This window comes from Empidonax traillii, unplaced genomic scaffold (assembly GCF_003031625.1).
Source record: "Empidonax traillii isolate 1590-97213 ecotype Southwest subspecies unplaced genomic scaffold, ASM303162v1 scaffold552:size469881, whole genome shotgun sequence".
In the NCBI taxonomy this organism is placed as follows: Eukaryota; Metazoa; Chordata; class Aves; order Passeriformes; family Tyrannidae; genus Empidonax; species Empidonax traillii.
In genome coordinates, this window is record NW_020955745.1 from 298553 (window position 1) to 319962 (window position 21410).

Genomic DNA, 21410 nt, shown 5'->3' on the forward strand with positions numbered 1-21410 from the left:
AGTGTTAGTTTAATGCCGGTGCTTTATTGGGGGCCCGGGGATACAGGGGGCTAACGCCCAAAGCCCGAATCCCGCATTGTCCATTTCAAGCACATCTTTTATACACTCAGACAAACAAAACATTTCTATAGCTACCACTTCAAAGGTACATGATGAAGCTTAATATTTCATCCAATTAATTAACTCCTAGCTAAGGTCATTATCAATCATCCCCAGTTGCCTAACTCTATAATTCGCATACCTCACTCCCACCACCAGGTGCATGTTCTTTATGCTTCAGTTCCTTTCCATAATTGTTTCTATTTAATCTTGCATAGCTGGTACATTCCGATCAGAGGCCTGGTCAGAGGCCTGGTCTACACAGAAACCCTTAGCCATTTTACTACTAACTCAGAGATCATTGCAACACCATAAGAATGACTCTACCAGACTTTCCCCAGAAGTGTGCTTTCTTTATAGCCATTGCTAGCAAAAACAGGGCTTTCTGAAGGATCCATTTTTCACTTCACTAACTTTGCAAAGGCCATTTAAGAAAACAAGTAAATGCGGCAAATCAGGTCAATGCCACCTATAAGATTAACAGATGCAAGGTGGCTTTTACTTCATCAAAAATAAACTTATTATTTTATGATATATTGACTGCCCAAAATCGCCCGAGTACTTGTAACACCACTTCTGAAGCCTCAGCAATGTCTACGCTGGAGTTAGCTTTCTCCCACACAAGTGAGGAAAGCAATCTATAAAAATATACTCATTATCTTTTCTTGTCTAAAGCCAGGCTTCCCGTCTGTCTTTTATTACTTTTTCTGACATGCTCTGAGGTCATCTTTGAAGCAGCTGTCAACAGGCAAAGAAAAACAGCCCTTGCCTTCTGTCAGTGATACAAAAGGTATTCTCCCGCTGGAGAAGGCCCATCCGTGCCTGTTCCTCCCAGCCACAGACTGTGGTACAGGCTGAGCAATGCTCGTTCTCACTGATCTCTTGCCTGTCACTGGTACTACGGGTTAGACACTGGGAAACAGGGAGTATTTCAAACAGATAATGCTGAGCACTAAACTCATTTCAGTTCAGGTAGCAATTTGTCTGCAGGCGGCACAACAGATTTGTCTCAATCCTCATTAAAAGTAATTTCATCAGCTTTTCAATACGGTTTTCAAAAGGCTCAGGATGTTAATGCAGCAGCACGTAACAGTGATGGCAGCTATACATTTGGAGCTCATGGCCTCTGCAGTGGTGCTCAGTGGGAATTTCACAGAGGACAACCAACACAGATCAGCACAAAACCATCTGTAACACAACTTGCTAGCCTCCTTCTCCATGGAGGAGCACGTCAAGGCCAATGAATATCTGCAAAGTTGAGAAGGCCAGTGAGCTACTCAGCATTACCTCCCCCTACTAGCTTTGTATTCACTTGTTCCTGACAACCATTTGAAGTTAGAGGTTACAAAATGATCTAAACAACTGAACATGGGTGAAAGTGAAAATCAATTGCTAAAAGATGTGTTTTCCCAAAAATGCAGAACACAGAAAATTTGGTTTATAACACTCTGGCTGTAGGATATAAAACACTTCCTTACTTTATAATGGTGACTTGTAAAAGATCCAGACCTACATACACAGGCACATAAGGCAAAAACTAGTCTAAATCTAGAGGCTTTCCCCTCACTCATGATTGCACATACAACTGTAAGTCCCAGGTCTCTCAATAAGGTAACAGAAGTATTTCCCTTACCAACAGAGTCTTTGTTTTTTCTCATATATAACTGTGAAAAAAGCTGCTTATCAATCTCATATATATATGATTCATATCATCACCATGGCTAGATTTCACGAATGAAGTATTCATAGAGTATTCACATATATATGAATCTAAAATAATAATCCCATAAAAGTTGAGACTTTTAAGTACGTATCCTTAGTGCCCTTAACATATGTTTCTTAATATATAGTACTCTTGCTTCAATATTAAAAATAAAAAAGCTGTAGTGTACCTAGCATCACGAGGTGGGCATTCTCATTTCTCAAGTAAGCACAGAAAATTACATGATACATTTAGAGAATTTACTTAACTGCTGGTTTGTAGTTCAAAATCAACACGTTCCTGTATCTGGAGTTTGAAAGATACACAGAAATAGCACAACATTGTTTAATATGTATTTAAAAACCAGCTGATAATATACAATATATTTTTAGGACAGTTTATTTCTTTTTAAAAGAAATCAAAGAACATTCTCCTTTTTAAATTCGTTGTCATATCATAAAATGACTTCAAGTACAGTTTCTTTTACTTCAAGGGACCACATTTCAGATGATGCCAGTTTTCTTACAGAACTGATCATTCCTGGTAAAGATTTTAAAGCTTCCTCAATAGATAAACAAAACCTCTGATTTAGATCAAGTATAAAAGACACTTAAATACTTTTAAAATTTGGTCCACTGCAAAGTTGATGCTCTAAGTAGTACCCATCTGACATTATTCCTTTTTTTTTTTTTTTACAAATATAAAAATTGAGGTATCAGTGATAATGTTTAGAGTCAAAAACTAATAAAAATAATGAGGTTAACACCTGGTTTAGCAATATTATTAAATACTGCACACATAATGTGACTGTGTACCCTATTTGAAAGCACTTAAGCTTTACTGAAATATAGACTTGATAATTTTCTGTACTTCTTCTCCTCTAACATGTGCATTCATTATTTTCAGGTTAAGAGAATAAAGAGAAAAGTATGTGAAAGGAAGTGTGAATCTACACTACAGATGCCTTCATCTGAGTAAGACTTATGAGAAAGGATTAGATCTCTTGTAAACAGTCCTGGAAATAAATTAACTCGTCCACATGGCTCTTTCATTCACTAATCCTCTTTCCAAAGCGCTTTTTGCTACAAAATTCAAAAAACTCTAACTCCAAAAACTAGTGGCAGAAAAATGGAGGTAAAGCAGGAAGAACACAAAAACAGCAACATATTGTATAGAGGTATTTAAAAGCTTTTGCTTGAAATATTTCATACTATTTAGCCTTTTTCTAGGAAAGCTTTTCATAGCTTCTCTGAACCAGAAGAACATAATTTCTCTTGTATACACACAGTGGCTCGCAATGCTGAAAACTCTTTCTTTAACTGTTCCCATAGTAACCAAAGCCATTCTTTGTATTTAATTGTTGCCTTTTCAAATATAATCTGTTATTGTAGCTGGAATCAGTGTGTTCTGTTGCCATCTAAATTATGGATTCCCTGAAGTCTATCAGGCATTTATTATAAATTCAGGTTTGCTTTCAATAATTTGAAATGTAAAGCCTTTTACTGCATTTCAGTATGTAGTAACACAGTAATAACATAATTCAGGAAGAAGAACATAGATAGCACAGTGCTGGAAGCATTAAATATTATTTTGAACAGGTGAATTTTAGTAACTTCAACTTTAAATATGAGGATAAACAATCCTTGCTAGAGCTCATATCTGAATGAGGATATGACTCCTTTCTGAACTTCTCAGCTTTATGATTCATTCCTGTAAGAGATCTGGACTAAATTCCAAGCTCTCTGAATGTATTCGTGGTTTTAGGGGACATCTTCAAAAAAAAGAACTCCTGGGACAATAAATGAAGAATGACGATTTCCTTTCTTAAATTTTCTTAAATAATCTGGTTTGTAGCAGCTTATTATTTACTCTCTCATTTTAATGGCACAGTGTAATTTTAATCTGCAGAACAGTTGCAGATTAAAGAACTTGAAAACAATTGCAAATAGTATTTATTATTACACACCTTACTTGCATTATTCCATTTCAAGTCCATCTGCTATCAAAGTAAAATGTATTCTGTACACTATTTCTATGTATATTTGTTCCCACATCACCAGCACAAGACTTAGAAAGTAATAGGTAAACCTGCTTCTGAACCCTTGTGCTTTCTCATTGACCCAGAAATGTTATTTTCTAGCTCCTTCATAAGTTATCCCAAGTTTTCTTTTTCCTTGGACAAGAAAATAAGGAGGTTTTTATTCATCTATTTTGGAGTATTGTAACACACTTTGTCAGAATTGACAATAAAGAATCAAGTTTAGCAATGGATATCTAGACCATACATCTGAAAATGTTTATCTAGAACACTTAATTTTTTCCAGTCAAAAATATCAATCATTTCTATTTCCACATGTCCAGACAAGGAACAGAAAAATAAGAATGCAACATTAGATTAAGATTTAAAAGAGATTACAAAAATACAGCCCCATTATTTGGAGGCTATTGTAAGACAAAATAACTTGTCATCACCTTACCACTTAGTTAATCTATCGAAAAGGACTTGTGTTTTTCCTGTCCTGTCTTTAAACTGTTTGCGTGAGACCTTTCAGATTGATGCAATCAAGATGAAAAGAAGTATATTTTAAAGCAAAATAAGGTTTTTCATTCTGAGTCCTCGTAACGATAATTCTAGGTTTGTTTGTGGCTCTTATCTGAGGTCTCTGTTTGTGGCTCTTATCTGAGTCCATTTAAGCTCAGTATCTTCTAAAGTAGCAATCTGGGTACATACTAAAATTGCATATGAAGATGTTGATTATACAAAAGGACATCATAAAAAGGTAATTGGATCCTGAAAAAAATCAATATTTAAAAATTTGAATAAAAGGCTGGGGATGGAGCAGTAGGTAAGTACAACAATTAGATGAACATTACCATACTTTTGGATGAATACCCTACAGGCTTTCTATATAAACAAAAAAAAAAAAAAAAACAGATAGATAAAGAGTTTTACCAAGAGTATAGTTCAGAGTATAGTTTTATGATTAAAACATCAAAAAGCTTACCTACCCTGTTTTTCCCCTGCCTGTACTTCCCTCGATTTTTCCCAATAGCTCACTCCTAATAATCTCCTATCTGTATTTCCCTCTTCCTACTTGTATTTCTCATCACAGGAATCCTCTTGGGATTTGGGACACTGACTGAACATATAAAACAGCTGATCTGGGAGGAAAAAGGGGTTGTAGCCTATGTCATATTTTGTTGTGTAAGTCCTTGCTCCTGCAAAAGCCACCGCACACTTATGATGCAAGTATTGCGTCTTTTTTATTCTCCCTGTTTCTGTTTTTTTGGAGATATTTATTAGAGCTGTACACAAGCCGATCTTGTGGGCTGCTGCAATGGAAGCTCTAAATCTGGATTATTATTATTATTATTATTAGGTGGAAACACTTGCAATACATGCTGTTGTGCATTTAATCAATGTAGACGCAGCAAATATCTTTTGTGCAACAAAAGCTACATACAACTCCATTATATAATGATAAAGAGAGGATTAAAATAACCAAAACAATTGGAATGAAATCCTACTATATCCACAAAGACCTAGTAAATTAATCTGGAAGCACGTGAAATACTTAGAGATTCAGGACAGGAAAAGAAAACCAAAAAATATTCTCCCCTCACAAACATCAGTGAACTTTTTATACGGTGGCTACTGCACCTACCACTGATAAAAAGCAGCTGGGCCAGTTGATATTAGTATATCAGAGATTAATCCTGCTCCTGGAGCACTGGAGGAAGAACTTTTACTTGTACTCACTTCATAACTGTAGGGATAGGTTTTGCAGCATTCAGCTCTTTTAAATTAACTGCTACTTGGTATAATATTTTGTCTTTACAGCTTGACTTTACTGCAATATAATTGCAAATTTATGCCTTGAACTAACCACACCAATGCTGCATGTGTCCTAGTGTGATGATGCACAGTCCTTTCACTTTCATCTCCTCTGCTTCCTACATCCCCATTTCCCATCTTGCTTTTCAGGGTTGTCTTTTTTTAAGCTGCAGGTGTTTTATATATCCCATATGGTGGCTACCATAGCAAGTGTATTGACTGGAAAAAGGCACAAGAGGGGAAAAAAAAAAAAAAAAAAGAGCAATAGCATCATTTCACCTTTTTAGCTGTAGCCTTACACCTCTGCTACCACCAAATCCATGTAAGTAAAAATAATGTATTCAATACTCATTTTGATAGGTTACTAAAATCCCTGCTCCAAGGGCTATTCACAGATACACTGAAAATGCACATAGAAGAGAACATGGGATACTGCCTTTATTTCTTTGTTACCTCCAGGAAAAAATAAATAAGTAAGAACAAAACAAACTGTACCTAGAGGTGGGGATAAGGAGCTTCTTCTTGAAATTATTTTTGTCCTTATGTAATATTTCTTTTTTATTCTGAAAAACAGACCAAATCTTCCTTTTAGAAATACTAATATTTAGATTATGAATACTTCTGGAGCATCTCTCCACATTTAGACTGGCAAAATAAAAACTGAAGTCCCCCTGATGGTATGTGAAACATAGCATGCACGTATATATATATTTTCACATAATTCATTCCCTCTAGGACGTAGGTAATATCTCATCTTGAAGCACTATGAAGCACTTTAGTTATTTTTAAGCAGTATGTTGATCGAACTTTCGTTTGCTCCAGTGATATTGCTATTTAAATCATGATAATACAACTCAAGATTAGCATATTTTCTAACAAAGTTAACTCTAATACAGCCACTGCACAAGATGATGGTTTTTAGGAATGTTCTGCAAAATCCATGGTCTAGAAAACCCCTCAATAAAACCAGTAATGTCACCACCACAACAACACTATTATTTTTCACCCATCTTATTCAAGAGAACACCTGATAAATGTTTTCACTGGAAGTGTACGAAGACCTATAAAACAGCAGAGCGTAGTCCAGTAGCTTTACCATGCAGTCATAACTGCAAATCTACCTTTTTTTCCCCATTACCCCTCCTTTCTCCCCACTTCCAATGACAGAAAGAAATCACTAATAAATACTGTTCTTTGTTATGCTTCAGAGATATTAAATTACTGTGAAAGTGAAACAAATACAGATCTGCTATGTACTTGATCTGTTTTTCTAGTTTTAATCTACAATACATTTTTCTAACCAAATTAAGCACTTTACAATCCTGGCATTACATGTACAAGCGTATTTCCTTCATATTTTTTCATTTTATGATGCTTTAATTGTTCACAAGTAATAACATAGCTGATTAATTTTTATATTTGATGCTGCAATTATGCTTTGAAATCTAATTTGTAAGAATTGAGGTTGTACTTTAATACACATGCCACAGACTTCTAAATTAAAAAACAAATGATCCCCTGATCCCTTTCTCCCCCACCACCCCACCCCTGTCTCTTCAGCATTTAGGCAATACTACCTCAGACTGATGTTTCTGCTGCACAAAGGTAGCAGAGAGACCCAAACCTGCCATATTTCCTTGTGAGATGATAAAATACAACCACTGGCTGTCTATCAAACAGAACTTCAGTTGCAGTTTAGAAACAGCCTATGCTTTTACACACCAGAAAGTGTAATTCTGTTTCTGCAGTGGCCCCTAAGACTAAGCACTTCCACTTAATTTTGTGAAAGCTCGAGTCAACAAGGTTTAACAAACATTTTTTGCCCCAATTTTACAGCAAAATAACTTCTGTGTACTTTCAAGATTTTGAACATGCAAGAAGAAAAGGATAAATGGGCATGGCTGGCATTTCTCTCGGTCTCCTCATTTGAGTTAAAAGGGCTTTCTCCCAAATCTCTTGAGGACTCTTTGTGTTGCCCTGAAAGCAAGTTCTTTCAGGCCCTTGAATAAGTACTTGCTAAATAAAAGCTCCAGATCTCCTTTAAAACATGAAACTGAGGAAGTAACAATGCTTGTTCCGAGTGTCTAAGCTGGACATGAATTTAGGCTGGATGACAATGAGGTTGGTTTTCCACAGGGAACTTGTTTTTCCTTTTAAATATGAAATGAGTGAGTCATTTTCCATGGGCCCAATGCAACCCTGCCTCAGAAAGATATTATGCCTGAGTGGCTCTGTACAGTCCTCCCAGCAGACAGTGGGTGTGCTCTTCAGGGATTAGGCAGCTGCCATTTAGGATAATGGAAAACACTGTAATTTTATTAAAATAACAAACACTTTAAGTGACTAATCCTTCAATTTAGAATACCAGCTCTTCACATGTAGATCTCCAGATAAAATATTTGATGTTCAGTTGCCTAAGCCCATTTCAACCACCCCTGCCTGCACTGCCTACAGTAATCATCCTTTTCAAGGAATCAGGTATGATTCTATTTACTTCAACTACATCATCTTTTAAAATTGCTCCAGATGTTAAGGATTCTTGTTATATACGTAATAATTTCTATTTCATCACACACAAAAAATCCCAGCACAAATTTAAAATTCAAAATTGTCTTATGGCTCCTTGTTCTAATTATAATGCAGCATTTGCCAAGAATATTTTGCGATGATTACTCAAGGCCATCAGTTTAGAGGAGTTCTTGCTTGCCAAGTAATAGGCTGTCACACTTTGAGATTAAGTTGATATTGGTGACCTGATTCATACTTTTCAGTAATATAAATAAAGCAGACACTCCAGTACACACAGGATAAAATTTCCACTCTTTAATCAATTGCATCTTAAGCTCCTGCCTTTTTTATAGATATATCTATATAAATATATCTGATATATCTATATAAATATAGATATATACATATATAGATGTATATGGATGACAACTGGCATATTTTTAAATAAGATCTCTAACTACATAGTACAAATTTACTGATCTTGATGTTTTTCTTTTGGGGAAATGTGTGGGCTTGAAGGACAAGCAAATCAGATGACTGAAGCTTCCTCTACTGCAGAAGTGTACAGTGGAGACCACGATGGTTCACAGAGAACAAAGAAAAGATGGTTGCATGAGAATGCACGATTTAAAATTAATATAAGAATTTAAAAATTTTCTCCGGTCCAATAAATAAGTGGATAATCTTACTCCAAAGGACATTCTTTTTAGGGTGATGTCCTAAACCAGAATGACATTATGGTATCAGAAAGGTATCTAATTTTACAGATGTGAATATTTTATTCTTGCTTCAGGCTAAATCAAAGCCATTTTCTAAATGTCACTGTGATTTGGTGATCATGTTTTTGTTATAATGACTTCAGATCTAGTTAAGAAACTGTAGTTGCTGATGCAGTTATGTTATGGGTTGCTTGCTGTTGAAGCAGGGAAAATTTGTATTCCAGATTACTATAACTGGATTGTCCTTTGTCTGTGCAGTCCAATGCTTTAAGTCAGCTTTGGTCATGTTCTCTGCCAATGTAAATTACAGTCATTATTTTGACTCCAGAAGTTCTATAAAAATTTTCACCATTTGGTGCTCAGAAACATCACTTTTCAGACAAGTTGTACTCCCTCTACACATTTTTATTTCCTGAATTTTCCTTTATTAATAAAGACTAGTTACACAATGATACAATGGACTAATCTTACTTTAAAGTTCCAGTTATCTCAACTAGAAAATTCCTTAGTGTTCTTGATCCTCCACACTTTGATCAAAGTAATCCCCTTAAACACTTTGCTCAACATTCTACCCCTACATCTTTTCATCAAGTAGAGTTCAGTCACATGAGTAATACTTTAAGCAAAATGATTGAAACACTCATGGTCAATTATCCATTAGAAACCAAGTCTCTTCTCAGAGGAAAGAAGAATCTTTCCAAACACTGACTGCATTTGCAAAGGATCAGAGCTTTCTTGGCAGGGCTCTAGAATAAGTCTACGTAAACTCTTCCCTCCACAGGACAATTGCCCTCGTTCCTCTGCCTCCTGCATTATTCACCACCACACAGAAAAAGACAGGAGTTGAACTACAAGATATTGAAAATACTGAGTGCTGTAATTACAATTAGTTAGTGACTCTCAAAAACCAGCTTATTCAATATTTGCAACTAAAGATCAAATTAAACTGCACAGAACTGCTTAATCCTTTGGCTGCAAACAACTAAGATTGCATATGTAGATTGTTTTGCTGTTCAATCTCTCCCATAAATTGATGGTTGCAGTGATTGAGAAGAAACATGAAAACTGATGATGCTCCTATTCTATAACTGGACACAAAATTTCTTCCATATTCACTTTGCACTGCAATTCTATTTCCTTTGCACAACTTCTATTTATGTTATAATTGTTTTTACAAAATTATTTTCATTTTTGCAGTGACAAGACACAGAGATTTAAAAAAAAAAAGTAGAAACAACAGTCTGGTTTACTGTTTTGTTTTTCCTCAAAGCAAGTAGAAAGAGATTACCAATTTGAGCAGCCTAGAGAAGAGGTAATGTCAGATAGGAGTTTCAGCAAGTTAAGTTTAGGGACCAGCAGACAGTAAATGAAGTGTAAGTACTATATTTTTAGTGTTTTCTGAAAAGTTTCCCATTTCAAAGATGACATGAATACAACAAAATAACTTATTTTCCCATTATGTGCACAAAGCAATACAGGATGTACAGGGAGACCATGGAATTGTTATAGCCATGGGCTATGATTTGTTCTTTCTCTGTTTTATTGCAGAGAGACAGGAAACTGGAATAATCAAAAATTAGTTTTTAATTAAATGAAACATCTTAGTATCACCTTTTAAACAAAGAGTTAATTTGTCACTTGTTACCTTTATTATGTTTGGGTATTTATTAATTCTTTGCATAGTGATACCCAGTTACATACTTTTAATATTATTTTTATTATGCCATTTTTTGCTGGTACAAAAATAAACCACCTTTGTTTCATTAAGCCAAACTTTATCAAAGGAAACTGACATCTGTTACTCAGATATATTCTGCTCATCCCATGTTTCTTCAGAAGACTTTTATGTATCCTATGCAAAGCCCATCTTTTCCCTAGGCTCTAAAGCAAATCAAACATCTTATTCTACAATGGAACTTACTCATCTGCTGTGATTGCCACCTTTTGCAAGTGGCCTGTCACATGAAAGGTAGATGATGCTCCTCACCGGTAATAACTGCATCTGTCCTGTCCGTTGAGACCAGTTTCCACAGGTGTGAGGAGCAAACAGCGCACCAGCGTTTCCCATCATGTGAGTCACATTAATGTGTTATAACCACCCTTAAATCTACACAGAGAAAAAGCCGCAAAGGACCACAAAGCAAGGGGGCTGCAGGGTCCTGTGTGGAGCATGGCCCCCTGTTCCGGCCTGCACCCTCAGAAGACTCAGACCTGGCTGGTCCCCCGAGGAGGACCTCCAGTACCCAAGCATGTTGATCAATTCTAGGAATGTATCTGGCCCCCATGGATACATATTTGATTCCTACTAGCCCAGAAAGATATTTTAATGATGGATTTGACCACAGACAGCATAAGAATATTGCTAATGTTTACTCAAAATATCTGCTTTAAAGAAATGGATAAAAATTCCACCTCCTCTACCTGTTACCTATCAGTAAAATGTAATGGTGGAAAGTAAACTACAATTCAGCTGTAACCATAGTTTTCAAAGTACTGTCATTTCAGGGCAACACTGAGCATCCCTATTCTCTCTCTCTCTGCTACCCTAAGAGTGACACACAGTGCATCTTCCCAACTAACCAGAAAACTGAAACAGTACAATCATCTTTTATCAGGTTTTCCAAACAAGTCTGAAAAGCATTCATTTTTCATGTAACTAAAACATGCCTTTTTGAATGGACTGTCAAAGCATAAACAAATCACGTAGTGGGTACCACTGCCTGACAACCTGGCTGCTTTAGAGACCATGTTTCATGTTACCACTAAGGAGCACGAAAAGTAAAAGAGATAAAATAACAAAATTGCTGCTTTGAGGGGGAAAAAAATCTTCCTTGGAATTTAACAAAATACAAAATTAGAGGGAAGGATAAAAAAAGGAAAAGAAAATCTGCAACTGAATAAGTGAAGAACAATATATAATCAGCTTGGTTTGAACTTCTTTTGAAAGGAATTAGGCAAGGCTGCAAGAATCAGAAAAGGGATTACTAGTCTTCTGATATAACAAAAACATTTTTACAATTTGAAACTCTCAGAGAGAAAAAAAAGCTCCTAACATTTGGAACATGCTAACTGCAGCTAACAAATATAGACTATGTAAGCACCAAAATATTTCCTGATGCCAATCTGTATCTATACTAAAGTCCCAGGTTAGTGTCTGTACTAAACAATGATGAACAGAATGGCATTAAAGCCATAACTCTCCCCCTAACACCCCTGTTTCACACCAGTAAGCACTCAGCTAGTCACTGTGACTCCAAGAAGTCTTCTCATGTATTTGAACTCGTGTAAGAATCTTGCTCAGGTTAAGTACAATTGCACGGTACAAGTTAAACAGCTTTGGCACAGACAGAATATGGAAAAGACTCACTGCATAGGCTCATTCATGTGTTTACCAGAAAAAATCTGACTTCATCTTAAGAATCTAAAGAATTGCCAAAGGATCTTTAGCATTTAGAATCATAGAAGAAATTCCTAGAATAATTTGAGTTGGAAGGGACCTTTAAAGACCATCTAGTCCAACTCGCCTGCAATGAGCATGGACACCTTCACCTAGATCAGCTCGCTTAGAGCTCCATCTAACATCCCTTGAATGTTTCCAGGGATGGGGTCTCCTTTTCTCTGGGCAGCCTGTTCCATTGTTTCACCACCCTCATTGTAAAAGCCTTTTTCCTTGGACCTAGTCTGAATCTACCCTCTTTTAGTTAAAAATCATTACCTCCTGTCATATAATTTTTCTATGATCTTGATCTAGAAATATCCCCTAAATTTCAGGAAAATATTTCTGACATGAAAAACAGTTGGCAAATTACTGTGTCTGCTTTATGACATAAGACCTGTAGCTCTAAAAACAATTTAACAGCAAATAATAGTTTTAAATAAAAATCAAAATCAGAATTGTGACAGCAGATAAAATACTAATGCACAAACCACTTTTAAATTGGCCAGCTCAGAGAGCTACACGTTGCCATCCCTATTCTGAACTGCAGGGCAGTCATATCCAAAGAAACTAATCAAATGAAGTATATAAGTACCAGCTCAACTTGAAATCTGATAAATTAAAAATGATGCACCTGAATTTCACTATACTTTTTTCAAACACTGGAAGCACATGAGAGGTTTTCTGTGTTTACATAGGAACATCATATAGCAGCAGAACATTGTCTCCCCAGGGACATGTGTCTGAGAGACATCTTTTTCCACACTGCCCCTTGAAGGCTGACCTTTCAGCCCAGCGAAGCTGATGTTAAGTTGCTTTAAAATGTAACATGCAGTTGCCTAGGCCATGCTTCCTTTACCATGCTTCTTCATAAAAATTGGAAATGGAAGTGAGGATTCCTCACAGCATTGCTCTGTGTCATCAGCTGATTTATTTATATTAGAATTCAGCTAGGAAGGACTAAAATTAGGACTACGCAAACTGAATACACACATGTTCAAAATGTTCAAATTGTTTTAGCACCTGGGCCCTTTGGAGAACAACTCATTGATCTATTGCTATGACAACACACAGAGTACCCAATAACTTTGAACTGTTAAGACAGCGTGAGGTTTTTAAATCTTGCATTTCTACAAAATATAACAAAGTTAATGCAACGACCTAGACAAAGCTGAGGGCCCAGAAGGCAAAGTAAGGTAGAACTCACATTTCTTACTTTTCACCATGACCTCACACTGACCATCTGCCTGAAACAATCCCTCAGCCTTAGCCATATTGATCACCACCATTGGTCTGCCCTGGCCTCCAATCGGAAGGCCTGGAGACACGCCATCTGTAACGCTGCTGCTGCTTTTGAGAACACACGCAGGATCACTCTTGAGGAGAAAAGACAATGCAGAAAGAATCGTGTCTTGTCGATATCACCTGGGGAGTCTTTCTGCTGTACGTTCTGCAACTGGACTTGTCTATCTCGCATTGGCCTTTTTAGCCATCAGGGTGCTTGTAACAAGCGTGGGTAGAGCCCTTCTCAAATCTTTGTTCGCGAAGCCTAGCCATGATGACACTGACCATGGATTTCTCTGCCTCAGTCTGTTGTGGTGTGGAAGGAGAAAAGCTATCAAGGGGCGCTTTTCCTCTTGCCAAGTGCATTCCTGCTGAATAACTGAGGTATGGATTTTGCCCAGTGCAAAAGCACACAAGAGTTAGCAATTACCTACATATCACTAAGAAATTGCTCCCTGATGAAATGGTTTGAGCTTCCAAGAAAAAATACAGGGGAAAAAAAAATTAGCCTTTTATTCCTGCAATGCTGTAACATCTAATCATTGACACTTCAAAGAATCGTTAAGCTTTGCTGCTACCACTTCTGGCACCATTTACTGCTTACAAAAAAAATACATTAAGCAAATACAATACATTATTTAAAACTACTAAACAGTTTCTTTTTAAAACAAAATAACACCATTAATCAAATATTACACAAGTCTCATTAAAGGCTTTGTTTGTTTCTCTTCCCAGGCTTTACAGCTTCTTGTGTCCTGAAGGTCTTGGATATAATTTTACTGTGGCTTACAATAAAATTATTTTTAGTTATTTCTATCTGTTTAACATTTTATTAACATGCATTTTATCTAGCTTGGATTACATACTTTCTTATGGAGTTTCAGAAAGTGTTAGTTATTCTAAACATACTCTGTCCCTGTAGGGCCTGAAGGCAATAACTTCAAGACCTCAGTGGTGGCCACTGCTCAGCCCTCTGTCATGTGCACAGTTTTTGGACGTGCAAGTCAAAACCATACAGGTGCACAAAGATAAGCATAAAAAATCAAAGCATTAGTGTTTTTTCCAACTATGACTATCAAAAACTGTAATCCACACGAGAAGATCAGGTCATACATGGACTTTGCATTCAAGTCAATGGAGTTCAGCACGTGCCAACGGCATGTTTGCACATGATGGGGACAGATGGCATTGGGTTATTTAGACACAGGAACTGGGACCTCTTTTGCTGGATTGGAGAAAACTATCTTCATGTAGAAATCACTGGATGAAATGAGAGATGTGAACAGTATGCTGATGTTTCATAGTGCTTGAGATTTTCTTGTTCACCTCCCTACAATTACGTTGAAAGTTTCTACAATATTTACCGAACGCCAGTTGCAAATTTTTTCCAGCAAGATAGTTGTTTACATTCCAATATACTTGTCAGAAACATTAAAGATACTAATACACTGATGCAGTTTCATATGGAAAAGTTCAAATACATTTAATATGTTTAAGCACAAGCTTGCTTCTGATTAAGCAGATTAATGTACTTGCTACTACCAATAAGGAGGAGGAAAAAAAAAGTCTAGGAGGTGGATTCATAAGGGATTATGAAGCACTGAACCTTATGATAGTAGACAAAAACCCAGTCAAACAACACTGCCGGTTTGCCTGATGTGAAGAGAGGGCAAAAATGTTCTATGCTGCTTGAACTAACCACAAAAGCACTGTATTTCACAGCTCATTGACTTTCCAATTCCTTGGTATTCAGAGACCCACATGACGGAAACACTAAAACAATTAGATGCTAACACTATTTCAAACATTAGGTCATTGCAATAATACCTAGATGATAGGTAACATACTGCGTTAAATTTTAAGTACAAGCAGAGTAGATGAAATGGGTTTATCACCAGATTGAAAAAGATGCCACAGTCAAATACAGACTTAAGTCATAGATCTGTAGCAAGATCACATCTCAACTTATCTAATCCTCCAGTGCTGTTTTGAGGGGCAGGGGGAGGTAGGGGGGCAAAGCATGAGAGGATAGTTTTATTTTCATACAGTAATAGGCATGCAAGCCAGGACTTCACGGACAAGTTCAAAGCTAAATTTGTATACACCAAGAGAAGCAGAAAACTAAACATAAATGTCATACTATCCATTGTCATGTTTTTAATTACCTTCCACACTTTAAAATGCACAGACTCCAAATTCGTGTTGTCATAAGGTCTTACCATTGTGTTTGCTTTCTTTTCATGAGAAGAAAAATATTTTTATTTTCCAATGACTCCATCATTAAGAAACAACGATCCTGCCTGGTATTGCAAGGCAAGTGTTACTGTGCACATTGTCGTTATAATTCTCATCTAATCCAAGATATCAAAATACAGTCTAATTAATTAAATAGATTTTCTTTGGAAGCCCATTACCACTTTTTTGAAGATGCAATCATATCTCATATCACAAAGGTAGTCACTTAAAAATACTGAAATGTCTCAGATGAGCTGAGCATCTAAGAATTATGTTCTTTATAAAAATCTGCAAGAATGAAAGGACTATTTAAACAAAAAGAATTATCTTATTAAGCCTCTTCAAAAGTCAATTTCTCAGAGTATAAATGCCTATTCCCTCTATATATGTCATTACCAAAAGCCTAGGGAAAAAATATAGGCTAATGAACAAAAGTAGCAGCCTAGCCTCAGGCCAGTTTCTACTTTTGGAAGCACCTATGTAACCCCTGATGAAAGAGAAGGGAGGTGCATACGCACATCCATGACAAGGAATCTGGCCTGGTATTTAAACTCCACTTGTAAAAGATCACATTATTTGAATAACTCACTGTTTGGACACATCTGGCATTATCATCTGTTCTTTTTTCCTTGTATCCACCGTTGGCTCTACAGGCGTAAGTACTACAGCAGCACATGAGACTATTGACTGGTACGAGTCTTCCCGGCAAACTGCAAAGTTAAAAAAAATCTCAGTGTTAAAGAGTGAACTCAGTTTGCACTTTAAAGGGGGGAAAAAATAAATTAATTCATACTGTGATAAATACAAATGCAAATGATTAATCAGACTTCACCGCAGTCACCTGCAATGAAAACACCACTGTTTTCCACATTCCCTGGATGTACTTGCTTGACAATTTTTTTTTGACATTGACTGATCATGCACTAAGTTTTATCTAGTACAAGATCAGATGTCAGTCTACTCATTGGTGTGCCTGAGCCCTAAAAGGACTTATATTTCATAAATGACATCAGAATATGATGCACTTCTTTGTCCTTTTTCATCACAGCCTGAAAAAGGGAGTGGAAATAATGGATGGTTTCCAGACAAACCTCCTACATTCAAAAATTTCAGACTTTGTAAAAAAATAGATTTGAGAAAATCTGGTGAGTGATTTATTTTTTGTCTCTGTTATGGCTCACTTTACTCCAAAAAGGTCAAATCCAAGTGATCTAGAAGTGCTATCTGATGCTTTCTTTTAATAAAAATAATCTCCATGTTGCTGTGCTGATGCTATGACTTAGATGATGTTTAGAGTTCGAAGAATGATCATGTATTTCAGCTGAGCACCTGGCTCAATTAATACCCGAAGTTCATGACATACGAACAGACAATTATATTCGTCACAGGTTATACATGTTTCAAACAGTAAACTGCAAGTGTTATCATAATATAGCTTTTAGCAGTTACCACTCCTACTGATTTCAAAGCTATAGGTTTCCTTTACAGCCAAGGTATACCTTGGTATACCTTGATACTGCAAGGTATCATATACAAATGAGAAGAAATGTGGTGACCTATCTTTAAACAGAAAGTCGCCCGGTATTTTATAACATACAGAACTATTTTACTGAGGGCGCACAGGAACATTCACATCCAACAGCACAGCCTGTAAAACAAGAATGACAGCAACAAATTCTTAGCAATTCACCAGAAAGAATGTATTTTGCAACTACATAAATTTTATGCAAGATAGGTAGAGGTGGAAAAATTGAGCTATGGCATTTATTTACCAGTGGAAAACCTAGTTCTGAAGTCTTTCCTACCTTTCACTCTCCACAATTATGTGCCTCCTTACTGCCCACAGACAGCATACCATTTGCACAGCCTATGGTCCCCTTACAAAAGAAGCAAAACTGGATTAAAACTTCATCCATATTGCCCTGACTGGGTCAAGCTCAATTACCTTCACCATGAACTCAGCACACATCAACAAGACACGCTCTGTGCCCAACGAACACACCGAAATACTAAATAGTGCTTCAAGGCAGATAAAGAGTAGATTTTAAGGAACAGGTCAGACTGGGGCTGGATATTTCTACAAAGGTCAAAAAAGTGCACAGGTTTTTTTGCTTTCTGAGCAATTCTGAGCCATTCAGCAAGCAGCGCAAGGTCAGAAGGAACACAGGCAGCTTCTGTCAGGAAGAAAACCTTCCTGGGAGGGCATGTAATTACATTTAGTTCATCTGATGTTCTCCAACTTTTGTTTATGCTTGTATTTTTAAATATTAATGTGCACACTGTGCTAAGTGACTAAGACACATAAGATGACCGGTATTGAAACCTCAACTCCATTTTTGATTTGGAACTAGCACAACTCAAAACTTTGACACTATCCCAGACACATTTCTCCAAAACATGGTCATACACAAGGAGAACTTGCTATATCACCTACAGGTATGCAATTAGGATATACAGGCATAACAAATTAAGATAGAACTAATGCAAAATACGATGAACTTGAGAAACATCTTAAGAAAAAAAAATGGAATTTTAGGTGATTTTCATCCTACTATGTTATGTGCAACCAGCAGACCATCTATTAGCAAGGTGCTATTTGGTAGACACCAAGCAATGTACAAAACACTATCTTCTCATTACAACCAGGGACTGAATATGTGCAAATAAGAACACTTATGTCTATTTGTCTCTTTTATTTACAAAGAATTGCAAAAAGACAGGCTTGTCAGAGGGTGATACTGACATTCAGTACCTGAATTTTAACCAGAAACACTGATAAAAAAGGGAGCATAAAGGATGAAGCAAATACATATTTTTCTTTAGAAGACCTGTGATACTGCTTGAATATCAAATTATTACTTTAGAGCTTGTAAAAGGTTTCGTGACAAGCATCAAAGTGTAGGGTTTGCCCTAGATCAGCCACTGTCCATCAGAGCAGTTACAAAGACAGACAAGATAGGGAATCACAAGTAACAAAGATGACACAGCTAGTCTTTACAGAAATTTCACAAATGAATAAGACTGAAATTGCTTTTGTTTAATAATTAATGCTATACAGCAATTGTATAATCCCCTAATTTGCAGCTGAAGACAAACCCAGTGGTCATCCAGTGACTGAAGCTAATGGAATTTATTATCTTCCCATCTAGGCAGCACTCTTTGGTCTCACTTTTGAAAACCACTACAATTCCTCCTTTTTATCTCAAGTCTCTGTGCACACAGTCTCAAGTCATTATGGGACAGTATAATTAACAAAAATGTCACGAAATAGCGATGGCACAGCAGCAAGTAATTTTCACCTACCAGAGTGGTGCTCTTATTATCTGTTCAAAACTTGCATTAAAATTATGAGAATGTGTTTGAATGTGGACTCTCAACTTTAATATTGACAGAGATGAGTATTGTTCTACTTAAGATTGTCCGCATTTTATACTTCAAACTCAACTCTTAAACATAGCTTTCATTTTTACACCTTGATTTTTTATCTACAAGTGGCTTATATTACCCCAGAAAAGATAATTTGTGATGTCTACATATTGCACTCTTCATGAATCAAAATCTCTTTGATCCTCAAAATATCACAAACCTCACAATAACAATTACACTAAGGCATTACCTCTTTTAACCATAAATCCTCTCACATGTCCAACTGGCTTTTCAACATCCACCGAGAACTTTAAAAATTTATCCTTCCCACATGAATTAGTAAGGAAAATAAAGAAAAGCAGAATTTTCAATCATCTGAGTTGGTGTCTGGCAAAGCCACCAAGATAATCAGCTGGCCCAGCCTATGTCATTACTCCTGATGTGAGTGTGCAAGCTAACTCCGTGCTCTCTACCCTCTGGGACCAGCCATTCAGTTTTAAATCCACCTCAATTCTCTGCTCACCCAGCTCAACCACCAACAGCTTGTCTATGAAGATCTTATGAGAGACAGCGTTGAAAACCTTACTAAAGCCATGGCACACAACAAAGAAACCAATGAAGAAAATTTGCTCACATATACATATATATATATTTATTTGCTCATATATATATAATCTGCTACATTTTTACAATGGTACACAAACATGAAGTACATGTTGTAGGTAGAGGTTCATTATCACACTCGGTGTTGCATACCTCCAGAATGTTGGAAAAAACTATACAAGGTATCAACAACAAGGGAAACAATCAGCTGATTTTACACCACCTGCAGCAGTTTCTTTAAGAAACTAATGTTTACTGAGGTGTTATACACCGAATAACTTTAAAAAAAAAAAAAGTAATTTGTACGCAAGTGATATTGTATTTTTCAGTCCTTTATTCACAATTCAACCATTACATGAACAAGCTAATAATTGTAGTGAAATAACAAAACTGGAGGAACATCTTTACTTATGTTATCATTAAAGAAACATTTTTCTTAGTGAAATAAAAGACACTACCTACCAATTACAAGTCATGTAAAGGACAACTCTACAGAAAGGGAAAACAATCTAACTTCATAGAATGCTATTAAAAAAGATCCATACCACTTTTGAAGTTGCACAATTTCTCCCCAGATTCTTCAATTTAATGAAGCATACAGCTTGTTTTCTTCCATGGCCAAGTGTTTTAAAAGTCCCCCATATATTTATCACTAGGAGTGCTGGCGTGGATTTACCCTAGCTGGTTTAAGCAGTCCCAGAACATCATTCACTATCAAAACAGATCTCTACATCTGGAAAAGAAAAACATTAGCTGCCTTTTTTTTCCCTCTGCTGTTTCTCTCAAGAACAATGAGAATGACTAATTAGACAGTTTTCTTCTACTTCAAACCAGCCAGAGAAAAAATTTTAATTCCCTAAATAGTAGGACAGTAGGAAACCTTCAACAGCAACTGAATAGAATGTATCCCTCCAGAGAATAAAAAGATTTTCAAGTTCTAGGGGTGTCATTTACATCATGTATTTCAAACACTTAATTGTACGCACTTCCCCCCCCCCCCTTTTTTTTTTTCTTCTGTAATTGGGGAGAAAAAAAATCTGGTTATCACTGCTTGCTATCAAAAAAAACAGTCTCCCTTGACACAAGATGCAAGTGATGGTTAGAAGAAATTAGCAGCAAGTACTACCTGCTTAGAGAAAACAGAAGGGAAATGTTCATCTGCAGTGTGCAATGAAGCATAAGGGAATTATGACACAGGGAGACAAAACCACTGAGGTATTTCTGGATTTAAAAAGCCTCATCCCTTATCCTGGCAATTCAAACATTTACATTTATGACTATGAAGTTTAAAATAATCAGCTCTCATCATTCAAGACACAGATCAAGTCTGGAAACAGCCACTGTTTTTACCAAAAAATCTTCTGCTTTGGTAAAAACCTATGCAACCAGTCAGGAGCATGGAAGGTGCTAAATACTTTACTCTGAAATATCTGTTGGTTGCCACTGTAGGAGAGAGGGGATTGAAGGGTGGGGGAGCAATGACTGGATCCCAATATCCAATCTCACATATTTTTTTACTACCAAAGGCCTGAAGGGATGTTTTGAGAACTCTGGAACACCAATTCTCAGTGCAGGCATCTACATCTTAGCACATTTCCAACATGTGTCTCTGCCATGAAGAGG

The 21410-nt window shown here is 36.5% G+C and overlaps 1 protein-coding gene across 1 annotated transcript in view; it reads right to left on the reverse strand.

Annotated features, from left to right (window-relative positions):
* The window catches only part of CCSER1 (coiled-coil serine rich protein 1), a 337000-nt gene that overhangs the window by 224010 nt on the left and 91580 nt on the right, over positions 1-21410 (reverse strand). Inside the window, exon 4 of the mRNA XM_027897604.1 lies at positions 16408-16528. Coding sequence (XP_027753405.1) covers positions 16408-16528 — 121 coding nt within the window. The remainder of the gene's footprint in view (positions 1-16407; positions 16529-21410) is intronic.